This window comes from Amphiura filiformis, chromosome 3, assembly GCF_039555335.1.
Source record: "Amphiura filiformis chromosome 3, Afil_fr2py, whole genome shotgun sequence".
Taxonomy (NCBI): domain Eukaryota; kingdom Metazoa; phylum Echinodermata; class Ophiuroidea; order Amphilepidida; family Amphiuridae; genus Amphiura; species Amphiura filiformis.
Window position 1 is genome coordinate 58399727 of NC_092630.1, and position 24232 is coordinate 58423958.

Below are 24232 nucleotides of genomic sequence, written 5' to 3' on the forward strand. Positions count from 1 at the left end.
GCAAATTTGAATTCACCTAGGATACCTAGTTTAAGGCCACGGACATCGAATATACCACGAAAACTAGCTCATTCACGTAGCGTTTTCGTTGTCCCACTGGCCTACTACCGTGGATTGCCTGGCGATCGGAATGTTATCGTCAGAGCACCTCGGACTACGCGAGAACATGCCGAGATTTGTCCCATTCACCACTGCATCACACAGATCTGTTGTTCATGCACTGTCATGACTGTACATTCATGATCATTGCAATACAGTGTATGTCGTGTATGTGTATACCGTTCTCCTGGCTGAGTATGTTGGGTGTGTTGTTTGTACCTCGACTCTGCAAGGCGAGTTTCTTTTTATAACTCATTAATTTTTTTAATGCACAAGTAAAACTAAACGACACAACATTAATTTTAACTGGCAGTGAGGATTAAGCTATAGTATAGACGAATCCAACGAGCCAAGTCATGGTCAGGATTTGGTCGGCCATTAGGCCAAGTAAAATAAAAAACATGTTTCACGTCCGGGTTTTCGAAAAAAAGGAGGAAGAGGGGTCTTTTTATTTTCTATTTTTTATCACAAAATTGGTGTAAATAGCCATACTTAGAGCTCAGTGTTTTAGCGTATACAATAATGCCTGGAAAAAGGAGGAGAGTTACACCCCTCAAATGATCACAAAACCTTCCTAACGTGTTTCTTGTATCTTAACAAGGCTATAGAAAGCATCCTAACTCCCTAGACATATATTTTGAAAAGTTATAACCGAATTTCAAAAAATAAAAATATATTTGAAGAAACCTCAAAAAAGGAAGCGGGAGGGGACGTGAAACATGTTTATTTTTTTTTTTTGGCCTTATTAGGGTCCCTGCATGCACCAAACAGGTGTTGTGAGTGCCCAATTGGGTGGATTAAACCCGCTTAAAATTTGATGTGAGATTCTTTTGTGTTGTAAACTGTCATCATTCTTTTGTCTGCGTGTAACACGGGTGGTAGAATGCAGTTTAAAATATCCTTCAAAAAGAGCGCATCATTTCACATTTTAGGTGAGATAGTTTGGTCCCCGTCAGCGGCTATGGCCGCCATTAAGGTGCAGGAATGCGTGAAATTTGATTCGTCTATAGGAAAATATGATTTTGACTTCATCTTCAGTCTCAATCCCAACCCACAGCAAGTGAGCAAACATAAAGTCTTGATTTTTGCAGAGTATGTAGCCCGGTATGTAGGCCTACTATATGTTTACAAAGCAATCGTGTAAAAACAGAATTTTGAAAAATATTCAGGGCTTTCCCCTTAGCAAATGTTACAATGGCTTTAATTACAATGTCATACTGTATTGTCTTTCCAGAAACTGGCACACGAAAGGTCCATTCTGCAAGGAAAAAAAAAAAAAAATCTGAACTATAAACACACGCTGAAGCAAAGCACCTGCAACCTAACAGCACAGCTTTCCTTATTGAGGAGGATGTAAGTAATTTCATTTACAAAGTTGTAGCCAAGGGGTGCAGCACACCACACAAAATGCCAATACCTTATTCCTATGTGTTCCTATATTTAATTCTCAGGCACGACAGGTATATATGAAATGAAAGTGCCCTCTGACAAAAAATAAAAGAGAAAATCAGAAGTGCAAAAGAAAAGAAAAGGGACAAGGAACCCTTTTCTACCGAAATTAACCTGATCATGACCGAAAATAGTGTAAAATACTGAAAATTGTGCGTACTACGTCCCAATAAAGCCTTTTTAGAAGCTCAAAGACATACAACCTCTCTATGTATAATTGTATGATGCAACTTTTTTTGCAATGCAGAGTTTTTTTGTGTACCACCTAAGTTTTATTTTGCCCTCCTTACTAAAAAAGATGGCTATGCCCATGAAACTATGTAGACTTAGTAAATTACAGATTAGTGCTTTAAATCTGTCTCCGCTCTCACAGTTCATAAAAAAAATTAAAATTGCAAAATGATTGCAAGTGACTACTTTTGACTTTATGACCTTTGACCTCACACCTATTGAAATAGCATATCATGACTCTGCTACAATAATTTATCATTTTGGAAGGAAAATCTAAAAATTTAAAAAGATAGTACATTAACCCTAACACTGACCCATGCTTTTTGGTATCGGAAGTCAGAGAAGATCCGAATTTTTCAAGAAGAAGAAGAATTTTTGACTTGGCACCCCCGGTATTCGAACCTTTGACCCCTCGCATGCCAAGCGAACGATCGCGGACCGGTAGCTGCTCGGGTTATTGCTGCCCGGCCAGCAATTCTGTGAGCATATCACACTTCGGTTGATTGTGTCATCGCAGACCCTGGGATGCATGCATGTTATGAATTTTTCATCGTGGTATTTTGTGGTTTTTACTGGTGTTAGGGTTAAGGCTTTAAGGAGTACTACACCCCTGGCCAATTTTGTGCTTATTTTTTGCATTTTTTACATAAAAATTATAGCACATTGGTGACAAGTAAGATATGTATAGGGCAAGGACTCCCAACTACTGTACTGAAAATTCAGCAACTCAAAGCAAGTAGTTATTGATTTTTTGATCAAATATTGGTTTTCCCTCATTTTTGACTGTAACTCCACAACTGTTGTCTGTGCTGATATAAAATTTCCAGTGCAGTAGTTGTAGTCCTTGCCCCTATAATATACATATCTTACTTGTCCCCAATGCCCTATAATTTTGAGAAAAATGCACAAATAGGCACAAAATTGGGCAGGGTGTAGTACTATAAAACACACAAACAGCCTAGATACCATAATCCTGATAATAATAATGTGTAATAATTAATCATTGGCTATTATTTTATTTTATTCCAATTTCCAGGTGCAGCAGTACTACTGAGGATACTGGTTTAAGTGAAAGACAAAGAGGATGATGGTTTGGAAGTCAACAGCTGGCATCTGTTATCTGTCGCATCACTTTCGCTAGCCGTACTATAGGGCTTTTTAAACACACTATATCCGAGAACTGCTAAAACCCACTAACCGCTCCACCCAAAAGGGGGAATTAGCAGTCTGGGTTTAGCAGTTCTCTGGATATAGCCAGGTTTTGATATAGCATGGTTTTGGACCACCACAGTCAAAAGGCCGTAGTAGGGCTATCACTTTCGCATGCATTGAAAACTTTCCCAACATTATGTCAACAATTAAATTTTTTTTTTTTTTCTTTTCTGGAGGGTGAACATTTGATGAGAACTTAAATACTTGCATAGTAATTTATGTGGTGCATAAACTAACTAGTAAATGTTTGCTCCAATTATTAAAATAATAAGGACCTCAACAAATGACTCTGACATCATGTGATGTAATCGTAATGCATAGTTCCTTACAGGCTGTAAAAGTTGCATGGAATTATTGGAAATGTTCTAGGCACTTTTCTTTGGTTTGCCTCAAATTCAGCAGTGACGTCAATGTCTTTTCATGGCTGCGCCACACACGACCACCCTTTTTGCTACACAATTAACTATCGCTGCGATTCAATCGGTAGCCCACTAAAATATGCACCTCGTCACTACTGAACTTGAGGGAACCAATGTATAGCCAAGGTTCCCTAGTCCAAAAATACGGATCGCTAGTCCGAAAAAATAGGAAATGGTTCACAAGTCCAAAAATAAATAAGGTTTACAAGACCTTAGCAATGGAAAATCTGCAGCCATTAGGACTAGCGACCATTTTTTTCTTGGACTAGTGACATTTATGCCTAGCGCACCTTAGGATTAGCGGATGCAGGATAGAGTAATTGTAGACCAAATTGTTTTAGTAGCTGCTACTGGTTTACCTTCATCCCGTAAATATGATGAGTATCCAGTCCACTAATCAAGGGTTTAGGACCAGAAGGCCTAACTGCAATAGCTGCCCCATAGACATTTTGATAATTTATCTAAAATATGACACTTGGCAGCTATTGCAGATAAAACCTCGTTAATGTCTGTTATTTATTAAATAAATAAAAGAAGACCCTACATGTAAACCCTTAACATAAAACTAAAATAAAAGAAGGTCCTACATGTAAACCCTTGACTTATAAATGCTTTTAAAGGAGTGTAAGTGTTGATAGTGTTCATAGTTTATTATTGGCAGACACTGTTTCTTTCATGAAAGCTGTGACTGTGCATCAATGCATTCACACCCAAAGCCTTCAGGAAAGACTAGCCGATGTCAGTCAATGCTACAATGTAGTCTTTTGTGAAGGCACCATATTAACACACAAGCTGGACTCAATTTCAGTCAGGGCCATTGCCTGCAGTTTTTCAGTTTTGGCCTTTGTGCCCCTGATCTTTGTTAACTTCAAGGTGTTCTTCATTCCTCTTGACAAGTGGTGCCAAATGGCCTTGACAAAGGGTCCCCCCAAATGAAGGTCTGAACAAAAGCCTTCTCAAAAGACTAGTGGCTGCCAATAGACTGTAAATAAATGGTCTTTTTGCACTCATTATCTCATACATCATTACTAAATGTATTTTTACACCTATTTCTCTGGTACATAATTATTAGAAAGACATATGTAGCTTTGATCATTGTTTTAATTTATTTTGAGATCTGTAAGGAAGTGAAAAAATAAAAGCACTATTTTTTTCATTAAAAAGTATGAAGAAGGAAGTCCAACAAACCAAAACAGTTGAACACACCTACTTAATAGATAATAAATGATGGGGATTTTTTTACTACATGTATCCTCTATTGTGTGATGGAAGATATCCAATAAAAAGTCTGCACAAAAAGTAACACAGCTGAAATATGCCTATAAGTTCAGAACTAGTAATCGTTTCCACAATATTTCTACATAGAAAGAAGGATGATTTATTTACGCTCATTTTGATACCCCATTTGTGAAATGTCGTTCAATACTGATAACACAGTACATAGTGCTTTTAAAGAAAAACCACAAATTTAAAAGTTGCCATTTACAGCAATCAATGGTTTCAATCAATGACTTCATATCAATACAAATAACCGCAACTTTCAATTCTGGTATTTTTCTTTAAAAACACTGCTGTGTTGTTATTATTGAACGAGATTGGACTAATGGGGTATCAAAATGCGCGTAAATAAATCATCCTTCTTTCTATGTTGAAATATTGTGAACACAATTATTAGTTCAAATGCTACAGGCATGTTTATAACAGCTGCGTTACTTTTTGTGCAGTCTTTATTTTTATAATACAATTCAGCATATTCCCTCTAAGTGATTGTGATCTGGGACAAATCCAAAATTGGATCTAATCTATTAGAAATATTCAATCTAGAATTCAATCTTATTTGATTTTTAATCTAAAAAACATTTGGATGGATTTTTAAAAATCTAATTTGAATACATCTAATTTGATTTTAATCTAAGGGGTTAAAAATCAATCTAAGCAATTTAATCCCATATATTAAAATTGAATTAGATTAAATTCTAATCTATTGGATTGCATATTTCTAATAGATCTTAATAAATTTTCACACATTCTGTTACACCTAATTTATGAGTCCCGACTTTCAACACAAGTATTGTTCTTCAATTAGTGAGATTGAAGTGCGTTTCTGAATCCGGTCATTATTTCAGTCCTTTTTAATATTTCATTTGTTCCATGACTTCCATCTGCCTCCGCTGCAAAATGTGACATGAAATGGCTCACAGTGGCATTGGTTAATGGTGTCTGGCAGTTGGTTGTTACTTGTACAGTGTAGCTCTGACCTTTTAGTAGGCCTGAAAAAAGAAAAAAGAGGATTTTAGAAAATTTGTCAGGGTAAAGCTGGGACAGTCGCACAATCCCCCCCCATGGGGCTGTTACAGCGGCTTGGTTTGAAATCCTTGCCCACCCACTTCCCCCAAATGAGCACATGCATCTGTATTCCCCAGCCCCCCCCCTTGGCGGTGGTGGCAGATTTACCCCAGCTAGCTGTTCCCTTGATTGCAATGAATGTGTAGTTTTGCCACTGGTGCCCCCAATCCCCCCTCCACCATCGGTTGCACACCACAGGGTTCATTTATGTGCCATATTAGGGGCTGTGCAATAATTATCGGGTAATAAAATGTCCGAACGACCCACCAAAAATAGCTTGCCCCCCCTCTCAGCCTGCAAAATAATCGCTTTCCTCCCTCTTTTGGCCTGCCAAAAATCTTTGCCCCCAACACATGCCAAATTTTTTGGGATCCCAATTTGCAAACCTTAAAAGGTCTAGATATGTTGCGAGCACAGCGAGCATGAAAATTTGCATATTTCAGCGTTTCCATACTGTTTTCCTAAGCCTTTTTAGAGCATTTTATTTAAAAGGCACCCCATGAATGTGTGCCAAAAGTTGCTTGCCCCCCCCCTCGGATCGCTTGCTTGCCCCCCAATTTTACCCTCCTTCCAGGGCTCATAATTATTGCACAGCTGAGCCCCTTATAGGTATAAGGGGCTATCATTTTCTTCAGAAGGGGGTCATGAATATACTGGGGGTCATAGAATTTTAAGACCAAAAATAGGGGGTTATAATTTTGTAGCAATCAAAATAGGGGGTTATAGAATTATTAAGGGCTGGCGACTGGTGTAACTTTTCTTACACTTTTTTGAACAAAATGTGCACACAATCTTTATACAATGCAAGATTTTTGCGCTCTCCGTGCGCCTTCTTTACGCTTATGGTCAAAAATTTTAACGCGTTTACGTGTACTCCGCTCTAAAATTTTGACAGAAGGGGTCCTAAAATTTTTGACCCACGATAGAAGTCGTAAAATTTTAGCCCTTGATCCGCGATGGAGGGGGGTCATAACAAATTGACTTCAGTCACCGACATATTCATGACCCCCTGCGAAGAAAATTACATCCCCTGAAAGGTGAATTCAGTCAAATTTTGCCATCAAACACTGCATCATTTTATATCAAATTAAACTCCTTGATTATAAAGAAAGCCAAAACTGAAAATCGTTTTGTCATAGCACTTTCCGTAGCAAAATTACATCTTGTCACAGATTGACTTTCATGATATCATCAAAACATTCAGCCAACATTAGAAGCTTCAATTGGCAAAACAAATCAGGATCTAGGCTCATGATGGAATTTCCGGCTCATGACAGAGCAGCTTTTCTACGGTGCGGGAACTGCTATCAAAAGCCCTCTAAAATTCCATGTGCGATTCTCTCATTACAAAAATAAATCATATATTTGGGTCAAGTGAAGTATTGACAACATATTCATATAGGTTTCCTTGACCGATCTTTTCTTTACGAGGACAATTTACAAAATATTGTTGTATTTTAGCCTAGTCGTAAGAGATTCCCATTGAGTTTACATGTACGAACCTGTTATTCCCACCTAGACCATGCCAAAAACATGCCCACATTTCAACTCGATTATCTACCAAACTGGTCATAGATCCCGGTACCCCAGGTCAACATAAAAAGTGGTAACCATGTGTGTTCTAAATTTCGCAGAAAAGGGGTATTTTGTTGACTGAAATCGCGGACCCTTGAAATCGCGAAAAAAGGGGGTATTCTGAGCATTGTCTCCATGAAATTTTTTAAAAAGGGTATTTCACAGGTTCGTTCGATCGATGTCTGCAGCCCGAGTCTTCAGCCTCCATCAAAGTAATGTTCATACTTGCACATTTTGTACTTAATATATTAAAATATTTGGAGTCATTGAAAAGGGGTGTCTGGAAATCTTCTCATTGAAAACCTTGAAAAAGGGGGTATTTTTTACCCTGATTTTGTCAGTGATTTGGCAAAAAAAGGGGGGTAAAATCAATGAAAAATCAGTGAAAAGGGGGGCTTTGAAAAAAGGAAAAACACACATGGTTACCACTTTTTATGTTGACCTGGGGAGTACCGGGTCATAGATCTCCTACAATTTTTTTGATATGACATAAATGAAAGTGTTACTTACCTAATGTATCCATTTTCAGTCGAGATCTATGACTGGAATTCCTGTAATTCGTTGCCAAATATTGGTATTTTCCTCATTTTGCACCACACAAACCAATGGAAAAAGTTACTTCCGGGTTGCCGAGAAGGCAGGGAAAGTAGGCGGGGCTTGTGAGAAAAACTTCTAGAATCGTTTGAGTCGGGACGGTAGAAACACCGAGTGCATTAAAATATACGAACCCAATGTGGTGGTGTGCATAAACCTTTGAGTTATGTTATCAAACAAAAATTGCTTTTAAAAAGAAAAGCAGTGACATGGTCATGAACCCATGTCAACATGTTAATATATTTTATGTAGTGTTATACAGTCAAGGTGTTTGTTGACAAAAAGTTCAGGTATAACAACTACAGGGATAATATACTAAGTAATCAGTTATGAAGTAAAACACTAAAGAAAGTGTGAAGTTTTCATTACATGTAAACTTCTCTTTTAAGGGGGGAGGTGTGATGTCCACTGGTATATCATAGGATTGATTGAGGCATTGAGCATCCAGCTTCAGACATCCCCTGCCAGCTACTAGTAATTGGGAGACAGGCTTAATTGCCGACAGACTGAAAATACAGGGAGATCAAAATGGCTGCCTACCTGAGCAACACGGAAGGCACATGGGCTGAGATAGTTGCAGATTTTTATATCTAACATTTGCAATGTAAATGCAAGGGAGTCACCAGAAAGACTTAGCAGTTATTCAAGAACCTAGTGGAGGTAAAGTTATACGTTGGTATGAAACCATTCCAAGGAACTGTTAAGCTTAAGCTAGCTGTGCTGTGTTATTTGATTCTGTCATGACATGACTTTGAGTAGGGTACACGAAAATGCGATCTGCGAGCATGCATTAACTGGCTACAGAGTACAGACTAGTCTTCATGGAAACTCCCAACTACAGATCAAGACATGATATGGATAACAAATGACTCTAGATCATCTCATGCCACAGTGATGGCACTGCCAATGATAACATATTAATATTCTTACTCTATGCTAGTATGCTATACATTATATGATTGTGTATGTGTATTATAACTTGTGAAGCAGGTTAACATGGTTAAAGCCCCACCTGATGATGTAATTAACCCCAAAATAAATGTTACTAGTGTTTTATTGTTCTGAAATAGTAACTACAGTGTACTGTGTTTACTTTGTGTGAACCTGGTAGTAAAGGGTATTCTGTCCCTAGGCCATCAGTAAGGTTGGTGTATACGTTGGTCATAACAACTGTACAAAAGAATAACGACCCTATATTTGGAAATTCCTGAAAAAGGTTTTTTTTTCAAATTTTTACATTCTGAAGATGTAAAAAAAATGTATTTTAGAGCTTGTGTTCAACATTTTAGTTGTTTTGTAGTGTTAGTTGATTCATTTTGACACCAAAATTGTCTGATTTTTCATCAGTAGAGTTTGCTAGTAATTAAAAAAAGTAGAGAGAAAAAAAAAAAGAAATCCCGACCGACCGACCCAATTGTTAGAATTCAATTGAGGCCAAGCAAACAATTATTTTTTCTTGGCGAAAGTATTCTCATAGCATTAAATTCCAGGGTTTGCTGGACTGGCATTCATGCATTTTCTTCGGAATGGGTGGGTCCCAAATATATGGGGGGGTCATAAATTTTTGGAAAGAAAAATAGGGGGTATATTTTTGATTACCAATGTAGGATGACCACAGATAGTGTGTTTATTTTATTCAAAAAGACTTAATATTTTGATAGCCTATTTAAGTAGTTGGGGGTCATAAAATTTTTGTTGCCAAAATATTGGGGGGGGGGGGATAATGTTCAATACTGACGCTGACTTTTTGTACATTTGGGACCCCTTTTCCCCTAGGCCTAAAAGAGAGCGCTTTGAATGATATATGAAATATTGACGTTGCTGTTCTCCTTCTTTTCTAATATCCTTTGCTTTACTTTACAATACATCTTCATGCAGGGCCGTAGCAAGGTTGAAAAATGTGGGGCGGCCAAATTGCCCACATTAAAATAAAGATATTCTGTCAGTCAGACATCCAGGCCGAACCGGCTGACAATAGCACTGGAGTGAAAACAACAGTCGCATGATTTACTGAACTCTGGAGTGTATCACAAGCTATAACACTATTGTGCCAGGTTCGACTCTCTGCAAATAAAAATATGCGATAAGTTGTTTTCACCGCAATGCATGAATGGATGTGACGTGGCCCAACCGAGAGAATAAAGAAAACATACCAAATTGCACAAAAATGGGGCGGCCATTAGTTCGCAAGGCAAACTTAAATAAACCGGGCAAAACAGACGTGTCATTTATCGGTATGACATTTTCGTTATTGACGCTGCCCTATTTTAAGTTTGCACAGAAGAGGCATCTCAGTTTGAGTGCGTCGATTGTCAGTAAATTGCACATATACTCACTCTAAATTGTTCATCAAACTAATCCTGCGTTCCTTATGAAAAGAACCATATGCTGCATTGTATGTACAATCCCAAAAAAAAAGATGAAAACGCATCGAAAAAATTCGATGCGTGCAAGCTTACGGCACTAAAATCAAAGTCATAAAGCAGCTAAACAGAGTGACGTCATCGCCTTGCCACAGACCTGAATGTAACACGTGACACCTGATCATGTGATATTTCATATTTACGGCACTAAAAGTTGAAGTTACATTGGGATTGTGTGCTCTGGAAAACTTATTTTTTTCTGGATTCATAATGGAGTATTAATTACAATTTCAGCCATGCACGTTTAGGTAAGAAGTACAACAACCCGTGTAATTAATATTATGACAAACATGCAGATATTTAAGCTTCTGGAGCCTTGTACTGTTTATTAATTGCTCTAATTGAAATTACGTTGCACTCGCTTTCTGCATACAGATCAACCCATACCGTACCAGCAGAGCTAAGTACGGTATGGGTTCCTCGTACTAGGCGGCCATGGCATCCCCGGCCGACCCGCTTGCTACGGCCCTGTCTTCATGATCTTGGAGTTTACATGTACTATCCTGCTGAACTTACCTTGTGTTGAAAGTTGTGCAAGTACATCAACCAAACAATACTGAATTTGAGGACCTGTGTACGGTACAGGGTCTTGTGGAATGGCAATTTGCTGATGAGCAGGGAGTGTACCCGGTGCATGTTGACTTGAACTAGCTCCCATCTTTTAAGCTTATTTAATGCTTATGGATGATCAATGGTTACACAGACTGACTGATAGATCTCAAAAGATCTGTGAATCAGTTGAAAACAAAGTTATCTTAGTAGTTCAAATATTTAAGCATAAATGCATAAATAAAAATCGTGGCATACAGTATACAAGACTTTCCATTTGTTTACAATCAAGAATCGAGAGGTCATACATTTCCGGGGTCATTGCTTCAGCACGGTGTTGCCAGCCTATTATTTTGCATGCTATTTTGTTTCGTCTTCAGTAGATCTATAGCATGGGGGGGGGGCATTTCCCTGGTAATTTCGGTAGGGGTCATTGCGTGAGCACAGTGTTGCCAGACAAATATTTTGTTTCGTCTTCAGCATAGTCTTCAGTAGCAGGTTCAGTATGTAGGCCTACAGCGCCTCTGGCTTTAGGCCAGGCTTTAGGCCTAGGGTAACTTGGGGCAAATTGGGACACAGGGTAATTTGGGACAGTGATTTCGGAAATACATTTATACCTTAAAATAGTCACATTTGCCCATTTTGCAACAAAATAACTTTGATATAATGTCTATTTATATTTCAAACCGTTTAAAAGTACCATTCTTCATTAAACAGGAACTTCTGAGGGCCGTAAGCTTAACACATCAAAATAAGTATTCCATTTTTTTGTCATGTCTAAGCAGAGGTCACGACTTGTGGCTCAATATCTGAATCAATGGTCCGGATTAGTGTTTCTCAAATTAACAAATAACTTCTAAGCTACCCTTTCAATTAAATAAGACAACAATTGTAACTTTTTTCTTCGAAAATTATAAGAAAAGCTTTCTTTTAGAAATATGCCAAATTGGGGTAAAATGGGACGCCATTGATTTACTGTGTGCTAACTCAAACTGTCCCATTTTGCCCCAACAAAAAAAGTCCCATAGTAAATCAATGGCGTCCCATTTTACCCCAGCTGTCCCATTTTACCCCAGCCTCTGTTACAGAAAAATCTTGCAGTGGGGTAAAATGGGACGCCTTAAAGACACCTTAATAAAATAATGAAGCCGGAGGCCGACCGGCACCAATTTTTGTGAAACGTAAGTCTACTAGACACTTGGTGATGTACCTTTTGTTTTGTAGTGGTCACTTGTCGGAAGTTGTCGGGTATTAGTATTATAGCCGAGTAAAATCTGGTGGGGCAAAATGGGACATTAGGTGGACCAATTTGCCCCACTTCCCCCTACTCCCCATTTCAGAAAAACAAAATAGGCCCTACTATTTATTTTGGATTCATCAACAATCTTGAGTATAAGCTAAGAGTTAGCTCATAATTAATGTTATATGTTATTTTTGCTAATTGGTATGAAAAAGATTGGAAAATGTGGAAAAATGTGTTTTCCAAAAAATAGAATGCATAGGCCTATAACTTGAAATTAGACTTTTTTCAAGTCTTTGGGCCTGATTGGGGGGATTCTCACAGAATAGGCCGATAGGCCTATCTACTGATGATAGCATTTTTAAACCTAATGAAATAATACAAAAAAAAGAAGGAAATCGTAAGACTTAGCATGAGACGAGTCAGAAAGATCATTTGGTATTTTTTTTATATTTCATGTTTGTTTGTCTGTCTGTTTGTTTGATTTATCTACCCAAGATACCATTTACGGTGCGATTTTGCAAATCACCCGTTGCGACATGCATCATCTTCTGTGAACACGCGCTAGCCCACTTACGTCATGCATCATTTACGATCTGCATCATTTTCTCGGAACGCACCCGCAAACGGCTATCTTCTGAAGATAGCATTGCGGGCCTAATAAAACATCAGAAAATATTTCACAAATTTAGAAAACATCTGTTAGGAAAGTTTGTCTTTGATTTGTTTCGTTAATTTGTTTGTTTCTTTTTTCCGCTATCTACTCATGATTTTATCTTTTTATTTTATTTTTTTCAAATACAAAACGGTAAAAAAGTTTGACAATAGAGGATTGAGTCAAAACAAAAATTCCTATGGTTTATTCGGCAATTAGGCCGAAAAAATCGGCATTAGGCCGAATGCAAAGCTATAAAGAAATGTTAAAATGACGAAGCTGACCAAAATTGCTATCTTCAGAAGATAGCAAGAAAAAAACATGAAAAATAATAATATTCCAAAAAACAAACAAAAAACAAAACAAAAAACATTGCCTAACACGCGTTGTAGATGATGATTCAGTACGGCACGAAATGGCAAAACTGCATTGACCAGGGGCTGCTCGCTTAGAGAAAAATCGGCATTAGGCCGAATGCAAAGCTATAAAGAAATGTTAAAATGAAGAAGCTGACAAAAATTGCTATCTCCAGAAGATAGCAAGCAAAAAACATAAAAAATAATAATATTCAAAAAAAAAAAAAACATTGCCCAACACGCGTTGTAGATGATGATTCAGTACGGCACGAAATGGCAAAACTGCATTGACCGGGGCTGCTCGCTTAGAGAAAAATCTGCATTAGGCCGAATGCAAAGCTATAAAAAAATGTTAAAATGAAGAAGCTGACAAAATTGTTATCTTCAGAAGATAGCAAGCAAAAAACACAAAAATAATAATATTAAAAAACAAAAACAAAAAAAACATTGCCTAACACGCGTTGTAGATGATGATTCAGTACGGCACGAAATGGCAAAACTGCATTGACCGGGGCTGCTCGCTTAGAGAAAAATCGGCATTAGGCCGAATGCAAAGCTATAAAGAAATGTTAAAATGACGAAGCTGACAAAAATTGCTATCTTCAGAAAATAGAAAGCAAAAAACATAAAAAATAATAATTTAATTCGCGCAGTCGTTTCAGGATTTTTTTCGCTATATCTACTAAAGATAGTATTTAGAATCTCATCCCGATTCATTGCATCTTTCTACTCTAGAAGTAATGTTTTACATTATTTTCTCTAAATTTTACTTCATCATGTAGCGGCGAATTTTTCTTTCTAATACATCAGTCCCGATTAGAAAGTTTAAAGCGATATTACAGACTCATCACTTTCCGCATCTGCCTATTTCTCTAATTTTACCTCTTTTTTCCCTTTTGTTTAGAAATAGCGCGGCATATAGGGCGAATGCCGATTTTTTTTTAATTCGCCCAGAGTAACAGTGCGCGTTTTAGGATTTTTCGCTATATCTATACTGAAGTTGGCATTTAGAATCTCATCCCGATTCATTGTATCTTTCTACTCTAGAAGTAATGTTTTACATTATTTTCTCTACATTTTACTTCATCATGTAGCGGCGAATTTTTTTTTTCTAATACATTAGTTCCGATCTGAAAGTTTAAAGCGATATTACAGACTAGACTCATCACTTTCCACATCTGACTGTTTCTCTATTTCTACCTCTTTTTCCCCCTTTTTCTTATGGCTTGGCATATAGGCCAAATGCCGATTTTTAATTCGCATCTGCCTGTTTCTCTATATTTAGTGGATAGCACCATGCCACTATTACAACAGTAAAAACATCGATTTATTTCGTTATATGAAATAACAAAATGCATTAAAATTTGAGCTATCTTTAGCGCATGAAGCAGAAATATATTGATTGAAATAAACAAAATGTTGTCGTACACAATTTTTAATTTAATAATATTCTGACTTAGGATTGTGAACAAAAGTTTTTCAGTATTGTCATTTTATTTAGTCAATGCTGCTGTTTTGTTTCTCATGCTGGTTTTGCTATTCACTGCAGATTGATCGAATGGCGAGAGCGATTGCGTAAAAAATGCGCGACTTTGACATCTTTTTCAAAATAATGTCAAAACACTCCGCAAGCCTAACTGCTTGAATGTTTACTTGATCTCCAGCAGATAGCACAATCGGAGACCAAAATTACACCATATCAATTTAATTTAAAATACAGAAGATAGTAAAAACACGAATTTAACCGTGATTTTTTAAAGAAAGAAAATGTCGCAAGACATGCCGTAATTTGCTCGATTTTGGTACCCGGTGTCTATTAAGCTCATGCATTGACTTGCACGGTGAATGTCAAAATTGAAATATCTCAAGAACGGAATATCGTGTGACGCTGAAACAAACTTTGAAACAAAGCTATTAGATTTCTCTATCTGTTGTTTTTAATTTTGCGTGTTGAATTCGTGTGTTTTTGCTATCAACTGCCGATAGCTCAAATTTAAATGCGTAGTTGGCTGTCGTCTTTATCTGCTGAACGCGATAAGGAGGCACACCACTGACGTTAAAAGATTTCGCAATCAAAAAGTGCAACCCGCAAAATAGTCCCCGTAATACGTCGAAATTGAGATTATTTGTTTCATTTTTTCAGCCAATGTGTGTCTGAGATACGTTTCTTTGATGCTATATTAAACCTGAGATGGTTTTATGAAATTATGTGCAGAAAAACAATCCAGGCTGTTCTGGCGGACTAATCGCGCAAATCATGTATCGATGTAAAATCTCAAATTAAGTTTTCAACAGCTTAGAAATCACAGGATGCGGTAAAAATGTCAAATTGAAGATTGCATCAAATAAAATGATGTTTTCATTTTTGTCTGCTGAGCACAGAATTCCATAGAACTGTGTGCTCCTGATCGAGATATATTGATATTATACAATAGAATTAGGCCTACCGGTGCTATATCTACTGAAGTTCTAATTGAAATTTCAAGCAGTGAAGATTTCTTTTAAACCTGTTTATTTCCTGCTTGCTTAAAAAACGTTTATTTTTGACCGGCGTCATAATTATTGGAAATTTCTTTGTCTTCAGTAGACAGCACCACTAACAAAATGACAACATCCATTTAATCTGAATTAGGCATCTCATCAATAGATAGCAAAAACACGTGGATGTAGCAAAATTATAGGCCTATCGAGAGAAAATATCATAACGCTAAAGAAATTTTAATTCGATCTTTAGCAGATAGCACCGCTATTACAACAGTAAAAACATCGATTTATTTCGTTATAGGAAATAACAAAATGCATTAAATTTGAGCTATCTTTAGTAGATAGCAAAGAGCAAAATATTGATTGAAATAAACGAAATGCTGTCGTACACAATTTATAATTTAATAATATTCTGACTTAGGATTGTGAACAAAAGTTTTTCAGTATTGTCATTTTAGAAATTGAGAGAGGTTGAGTATATTTTGTTAGGCCTATCTACTGATGATAGCATTTTTAAACCTAATGAAATAATACAAAAAAAGAAGGAAATCGTAAGACTTTATAGCATGAGACGAGTCAGAAAGGTCATTTGGTATATTTTTCATATTTCATGTTTGTTTGTCTGTCTGTTTGTTTGATTTATCTACCCAAGATACCATTTACGGTGCGATTTTGCAAATCACCCGTTGCGACATGCATCATCTTCTGTGAACACGCGCGAGCCCACATACGGCATGCATCATTTACGATCTGCATCATTTTCTCAGAACGCGCCCGCAAACGGCTATCTTCTGAAGATAGCATTGCGGGCCAAATAAAACATCAGAAAATATTTCACAAATTTAGAAAACATCTGTTAGGAAAGTTTGTCTTTGATTTGTTTTGTTTATTTGTTTGTTTGTTTTTTCCGCTATCTACTCAAGATTTAATTTTTTTTTTTTTTTTTTAATACAAATAGGTAAGATAGTTTGACAATAGAGGAAAGTTAAAACAAAATTCTTATGGTTTATTCGGCAATTAAGCCGAAAAAAATCGGCATTAGGCCGAATGCAAAGCTATAAAGAAATGTTAAAATGACGAAGCTGACCAAAATTGCTATCTTCAGAAGATAGCAAGAAAAAAACATGAAAAATAATAATATTCAAAAAAACAAAAACAAAAACAAAAAACCATTGCCTAACACGCGTTGTAGATGATGATTCAGTACGGCACGAAATGGCAAAACTGCATTGACGGGGGCTGCTCGCTTAGAGAAAAATCTGCATTAGGCCGAATGCAAAGCTATAAAAAATGTTAAAATGAAGAAGCTGACAAAAATTGTTATCTTCAGAAGATATCAAGCAAAAAACATAAAAATAATAATATTAAAAAACAAAAACAAAAAAAACATTGCCTAACACGCGTTGTAGATGATGATTCAGTACGGCACGAAATGGCAAAACTGCATTGACCGGGGCTGCTCGCTTAGAGAAAAATCGGCATTAGGCCGAATGCAAAGCTATAAAGAAATGTTAAAATGACGAAGCTGACAAAAATTGCTATCTTCAGAAGATAGCAAGCAAAAACATAAAAAATAATAATTTAATTCGCGCAGTCGTTTCAGGATTTTTTTCGCTATATCTACTGAAGATAGTATTTAGAATCTCATCCCGATTCATTGCATCTTTCTACTCTAGAAGTAATGTTTTACATTATTTTCTCTAAATTTTACTTCATCATGTAGCGGCGAATTTTTTCTTTCTAATACATCAGTCCCGATTAGAAAGTTTAAAGCGATATTACAGACTCATCACTTTCCGCATCTGCCTATTTCTCTAATTTTACCTCTTTTTTCCCTTTTGTTTAGAAATAGCGCGGCATATAGGGCGAATGCCGATTTTTTTTAATTCGCCCAGAGTAACCGTGCGCGTTTTAGGATTTTTCGCTATATCTATACTGAAGTTGGCATTTAGAATCTCATCCCGATTCATTGTATCTTTCTACTCTAGAAGTAATGTTTTACATTATTTTCTCTACATCTTTACCTCCTCATCTAGCGTCGAATTTTTTCTTTCTAATACATTAGTTCCGATCTGAAAGTTTAAAGCGATATTACAGACTAGACTCATCACTTTCCGCATCTGACTGTTTCTCTATTTCTACCTCTTTTTCCCCCTTTTTCTTATGGCTTGGCATATAGGCCAAATGCCGATATTTTAATTCGCATCTGCCTGTTTCTCTATATTTAGTGGATAGCACCATGCCACTATTACAACAGTAAAAACATCGATTTATTTCGTTATATGAAATAACAAAATGCATTAAAATTTGAGCTATCTTTAGCGCATGAAGCAGAAATATATTGATTGAAATAAACAAAATGTTGTCGTACACAATTTTAATAATATTCTGACTTAGGATTGTGAACAAAAGTTTTTCAGTATTGTCATTTTATTTAGTCAATGCTGCTGTTTTGTTTCTCATGCTGGTTTTGCTATTTACTGCAGATTGATCGAATGGCGAGAGCGATTGCGTAAAAAATGCGCGACTTTGGTGCCACGCATTATGCGCGCATCCGTTTTACGCTTTATATGACGTACGGACTAGGCCTACATCTTTTTCAAAATAATGTCAAAACACTCCGCAAGCCTAACTGCTTGAATGTTTACTTGATCTCCAGCAGATAGCACAATCGGAGACCAAAATTACACCATATCAATTTAATTTAAAATACAGAAGATAGTAAAAACACGAATTTAACCGTGATTTTTTAAAGAAAGAAAATGTCGCAAGACATGCCGTAATTGCTCGATTTTGGTACCCGGTGTCTATGAAGCTCATGCATTGACTTGCACGGTGAATGGCAAAATTGAAATATCTCAAGAACGGAATATCGTGTGACGCTGAAACAAACTTTGAAACAAAGCTATTAGATTTCTCTATCTGTTGTTTTTAATTTTGCGTGTTGAATTCGTGTGTGTTTGCTATCAACTGCCGATAGCTCAAATTTAAATGCGCAGTTGGCTGTCGTCTTTATCTGCTGAACGAGATAAGGAAGCACACCACTGACGTTAAAAGATTTCGCAATCAAAAAGTGCAACCCGCAAAATAGTCCCCGTAATACGTCGAAATTGAGATTATTTGTTTCATTTTTCAGCCAATGTGTGTCTGAGATACGTTTCTTTGATGCTATATTAAACCTGAGATGGTTTTATGAAATTATGTGCAGAAAAACAATCCAGGCTGTTCTGGCGGACTAATCGCGCAAATCATGTATCGATGTAAAATCTCAAATTAAGTTTTCAACAGCTTAGAAATCACGGGATGCGGTAAAAATGTCAAATTGAAGATTGCATCAAATAAAATGATGTTTTCATTTTTGTCTGCTGAGCACAGAATTCCATAGAACTGTGTGCTCCTGATCGAGATATATTGATATTATACAATAGAATTAGGCCTACCGGTGCTATATCTACTGAAGTTCTAATTGAAATTTCAAGCAGTGAAGATTTCTTTTAAACCTGTTTATTTCCTGCTTGCTTAAAAACGTTTATTTTGACCGTCATAATTATTGGAAATTTCTTTGTCTTCAGTAGACAGCACCACTAACAAAATGACAACATCCATTTAATCTGAATTAGGCATCTCATCAATAGATAGCAAAAACACGTGGATGTAGCAAAATTATAGGCCTATCGAGAGAAAATATCATAACGCTAAAGAAATTTTAATTCGATCTTTAGCAGATAGCACCGCTATTACAACAGTAAAAACATCGATTTATTTCGTTATAGGAAATAACAAAATGCATTAAATTTGAGCTATCTTTAGTAGATAGCAAAGAGCAAAATATTGATTGAAATAAACGAAATGCTGTCGTACACAATTTATAATTTAATAATATTCTGACTTAGGATTGTGAACAAAAGTTTTTCAGTATTGTCATTTTAGAAATTGAGAGAGGTTGAGTATATTTTGTTAGGCCTATCTACTGATGATAGCATTTTTAAACCTAATGAAATAATACAAAAAAAAGAAGGAAATCGTAAGACTTTATAGCATGAGACGAGTCAGAAAGGTCATTTGGTATATTTTTTCATATTTCATGTTTGTTTGTCTGTCTGTTTGTTTGATTTATCTACCCAAGATACCATTTACGGTGCGATTTTGCAAATCACCCGTTGCGACATGCATCATCTTCTGTGAACACGCGCGAGCCCACATACGGCATGCATCATTTACGATCTGCATCATTTTCTCGGAACGCGCCCGCAAACGGCTATCTTCTGAAGATAGCATTGCGGCCAAATAAAACATCAGAAAATATTTCACAAATTTAGAAAACATCTGTTAGGAAAGTTTGTCTTTGATTTGTTTTGTTTATTTGTTTGTTTGTTTTTTCCGCTATCTACTCAAGATTTATTTATTTTTTTTTTTTTAATACAAAAAGGTAAGAAAGTTTGACAATAGAGGAAAGTTAAAACAAAAATTCTTATGGTTTATTCGGCAATTAAGCCGAAAAAAAATCGGCATTAGGCCGAATGCAAAGCTATAAAGAAATGTTAAAATGACGAAGCTGACCAAAATTGCTATCTTCAGAAGATAGCAAGAAAAAAAACATGAAAAATAATAATATTCAAAAAACAAAACAAAAACAAAAAAAAAACATTGCCTAACACGCGTTGTAGATGATGATTCAGTACGGCACGAAATGGCAAAACTGCATTGACAGGGGCTGCTCGCTTAGAGAAAAATCTGCATTAGGCCGAATGCAAAGCTATAAAAAATGTTAAAATGAAGAAGCTGACAAAAATTGTTATCTTCAGAAGATATCAAGCAAAAAACATAAAAAATAATAATATTAAAAAAACAAAAAAAAACAAAAACATTGCCTAACACGCGTTGTAGATGATGATTCAGTACGGCACGAAATGGCAAAACTGCATTGACCGGGGCTGCTCGCTTAGAGAAAAATCGGCATTAGGCCGAATGCAAAGCTATAAAGAAATGTTAAAATGACGAAGCTGACAAAATTGCTATCTTCAGAAGATAGCAAGCAAAAAACATAAAAAATAATAATTTAATTCGCGCAGTCGTTTCAGGATTTTTTTTCTTTATATCTACTGAAGATAGTATTTAGAATCTCATCCCGATTCATTGCATCTTTCTACTCTAGAAGTAATGTTTTACATTATTTTCTCTAAATTTTTACTTCATCATGTAGCGGCGAATTTTTTTCTTTCTAATACATCAGTCCCGATTAGAAAGTTTAAAGCGATATTACAGACTCATCACTTTCCGCATCTGCCTATTTCTCTAATTTTACCTCTTTTTTTCCTTTTGTTTAGAAATAGCGCGGCATATAGGGCGAATGCCGATTTTTTTTTATTCGCCCAGAGTAACCGTGCGCGTTTTAGGATTTTTCGCTATATCTATACTGAAGTTGGCATTTCGAATCTCATCCCGATTCATTGTATCTTTCTACTCTAGAAGTAATGTTTTACATTATTTTCTCTACATTTTACTTCATCATGTAGCGGCGAATTTTTTCTTTCTAATACATTAGTTCCGATCTGAAAGTTTAAAGCGATATTACAGACTAGACGCATCACTTTCCGCATCTGACTGTTTCTCTATTTCTACATCTTTTTTCCCCCTTTTTTCTTATGGCTTGGCATATAGGCCAAATGCCGATTTTTTAATTCGCATCTGCCTGTTTCTCTATATTTAGTGGATAGCACCATGCCACTATTACAACAGTAAAAACATCGATTTATTTCGTTATATGAAATAACAAAATGCATTAAAATTTGAGCTATCTTTAGCGCATGAAGCAGAAATATATTGATTGAAATAAACAAAATGTTAGGAAAGTTTGTCTTTGATTTGTTTTGTTTATTTGTTTGTTTGTTTTTTCCGCTATCTACTCAAGATTTAATTTTTTTTTTTTTTTTTTTATACAAAAGGTAAGAAAGTTTGACAATAGAGGAAAGTTAAAACAAAAATTCTTATGGTTTATTCGGCAATTAAGCCGAAAAAAATCGGCATTAGGCCGAATGCACAGCTATAAAGAAATGTTAAAATGACGAAGCTGACCAAAATTGCTATCTTCAGAAGATAGCAAGAAAAAAACATGAAAAATAATAATATTCAAAAAAACAAACAAAAAAAAAAAAAAAAAAACATTGCCTAACACGCGTTGTAGATGATGATTCAGTACGGCACGAAATGGCAAAACTGCATTGACGGTGGCTGCTCGCTTAGAGAAAAATCTGCATTAGGCCGAATGCAAAGCTATAAAAAATGTTAAAATGAAGAAGCTGACAAAATTGTTATCTTCAGAAGATATCAAGCAAAAACATAAAAATAATAATATTAAAAAACAAAAACAAAAAAAAACATTGCCTAACACGCGTTGTAGATGATGATTCAGTACGGCACGAAATGGCAAAACTGCATTGACCGGGGCTGCTCGCTTAGAGAAAAATCTGCATTAGGCCGAATGCAAAGCTATAAAGAAATGTTAAAATGACGAAGCTGACAAAATTGCTATCTTCAGAAGATAGCAAGCAAAAACATAAAAAATAATAATTTAATTCGCGCAGTCGTTTCAGGATTTTTTTTCGCTATATCTACTGAAGATAGTATTTAGAATCTCATCCCGATTCATTGCATCTTTCTACTCTAGAAGTAATGTTTTACATTATTTTCTCTAAATTTTTACTTCATCATGTGCGGCGAATTTTTCTTTCTAATACATCAGTCCCGATTAGAAAGTTTAAAGCGATATTACAGACTCATCACTTTCCGCATCTGCCTATTTCTCTAATTTTACCTCTTTTTTCCCTTTTGTTTAGAAATAGCGCGGCATATAGGGCGAATGCCGATTTTTTTTAATTCGCCCAGAGTAACCGTGCGCGTTTTAGGATTTTCGCTATATCTATACTGAAGTTGGCATTTAGAATCTCATCCCGATTCATTGTATCTTTCTACTCTAGAAGTAATGTTTTACATTATTTTCTCTACATTTTTACTTCATCATGTAGCGGCGAATTCTTTCTTTCTAATACATTAGTTCCGATCTGAAAGTTTAAAGCGATATTACAGACTAGACTCATCACTTTCCGCATCTGACTGTTTCTCTATTTCTACCTCTTTTTCCCCCTTTTTCTTATGGCTTGGCATATAGGCCAAATGCCGATTTTTAATTCGCATCTGCCTGTTTCTCTATATTTAGTGGATAGCACCATGCCACTATTACAACAGTAAAAACATCGATTTATTTCGTTATATGAAATAACAAAATGCATTAAAATTTGAGCTATCTTTAGCGCATGAAGCAGAAATATATTGATTGAAATAAACAAAATGTTGTCGTACACAATTTTAATTTAATAATATTCTGACTTAGGATTGTGAACAAAAGTTTTTCAGTATTGTCATTTTATTTAGTCAATGCTGCTGTTTTGTTTCTCATGCTGGTTTTGCTATTCACTGCAGATTGATCGAATGGCGAGAGCGATTGCGTAAAAAATGCGCGACTTTGGTGCCACGCATTATGCGAGCATCCGTTTTACGCTTTATATGACGTACGGACTAGGCCTACATCTTTTTCAAAATAATGTCAAAACACTCCGCAAGCCTAACTGCTTGAATGTTTACTTGATCTCCAGCAGATAGCACAATCGGAGACCAAAATTACACCATATCAATTTAATTTAAAATACAGAAGATAGTAAAAACACGAATTTAACCGTGATTTTTTAAAGAAAGAAAATGTCGCAAGACATGCCGTAATTTGCTCGATTTTGGTACCCGGTGTCTATTAAGCTCATGCATTGACTTGCACGGTGAATGTCAAAATTGAAATATCTCAAGAACGGAATATCGTGTGACGCTGAAACAAACTTTGAAACAAAGCTATTAGATTTCTCTATCTGTTGTTTTTAATTTTGCGTGTTGAATTCGTGTGTTTTTGCTATCAACTGCCGATAGCTCAAATTTAAATGCGTAGTTGGCTGTCGTCTTTATCTGCTGAACGCGATAAGGAGGCACACCACTGACGTTAAAAGATTTCGCAATCAAAAAGTGCAACCCGCAAAATAGTCCCCGTAATACGTCGAAATTGAGATTATTTGTTTCATTTTTTCAGCCAATGTGTGTCTGAGATACGTTTCTTTGATGCTATATTAAACCTGAGATGGTTTTATGAAATTATGTGCAGAAAAACAATCCAGGCTGTTCTGGCGGACTAATCGCACAAATCATGTATCGATGTAAAATCTCAAATTAAGTTTTCAACAGCTTAGAAATCACGGGATGCGGTAAAAATGTCAAATTGAAGATTGCATCAAATAAAATGATGTTTTCATTTTTGTCTGCTGAGCACAGAATTCCATAGAACTGTGTGCTCCTGATCGAGATATATTGATATTATACAATAGAATTAGGCCTACCGGTGTTATATCTACTGAAGTTCTAATTGAAATTTCAAGCAGTGAAGATTTCTTTTACACCTGTTTATTTCCTGCTTGCTTAAAAAACGTTTATTTTTGACCGTCATAATTATTGGAAATTTCTTTGTCTTCAGTAGACAGCACCACTAAAAAAATGACAACATC

General features: G+C 36.0%; 1 protein-coding gene across 1 annotated transcript in view; it reads right to left on the reverse strand.

Moving 5' to 3' along the window:
- Positions 1-11135, reverse strand: part of LOC140148824 (uncharacterized) — a 29587-nt gene extending 18452 nt beyond the window's left edge. Inside the window, exon 1 of the mRNA XM_072170899.1 lies at positions 10865-11135. Coding sequence (XP_072027000.1) covers positions 10865-11006 — 142 coding nt within the window. The 5' untranslated portion in view covers positions 11007-11135. The remainder of the gene's footprint in view (positions 1-10864) is intronic.
- Between the last annotated feature and the right edge of the window lie 13097 nt (positions 11136-24232).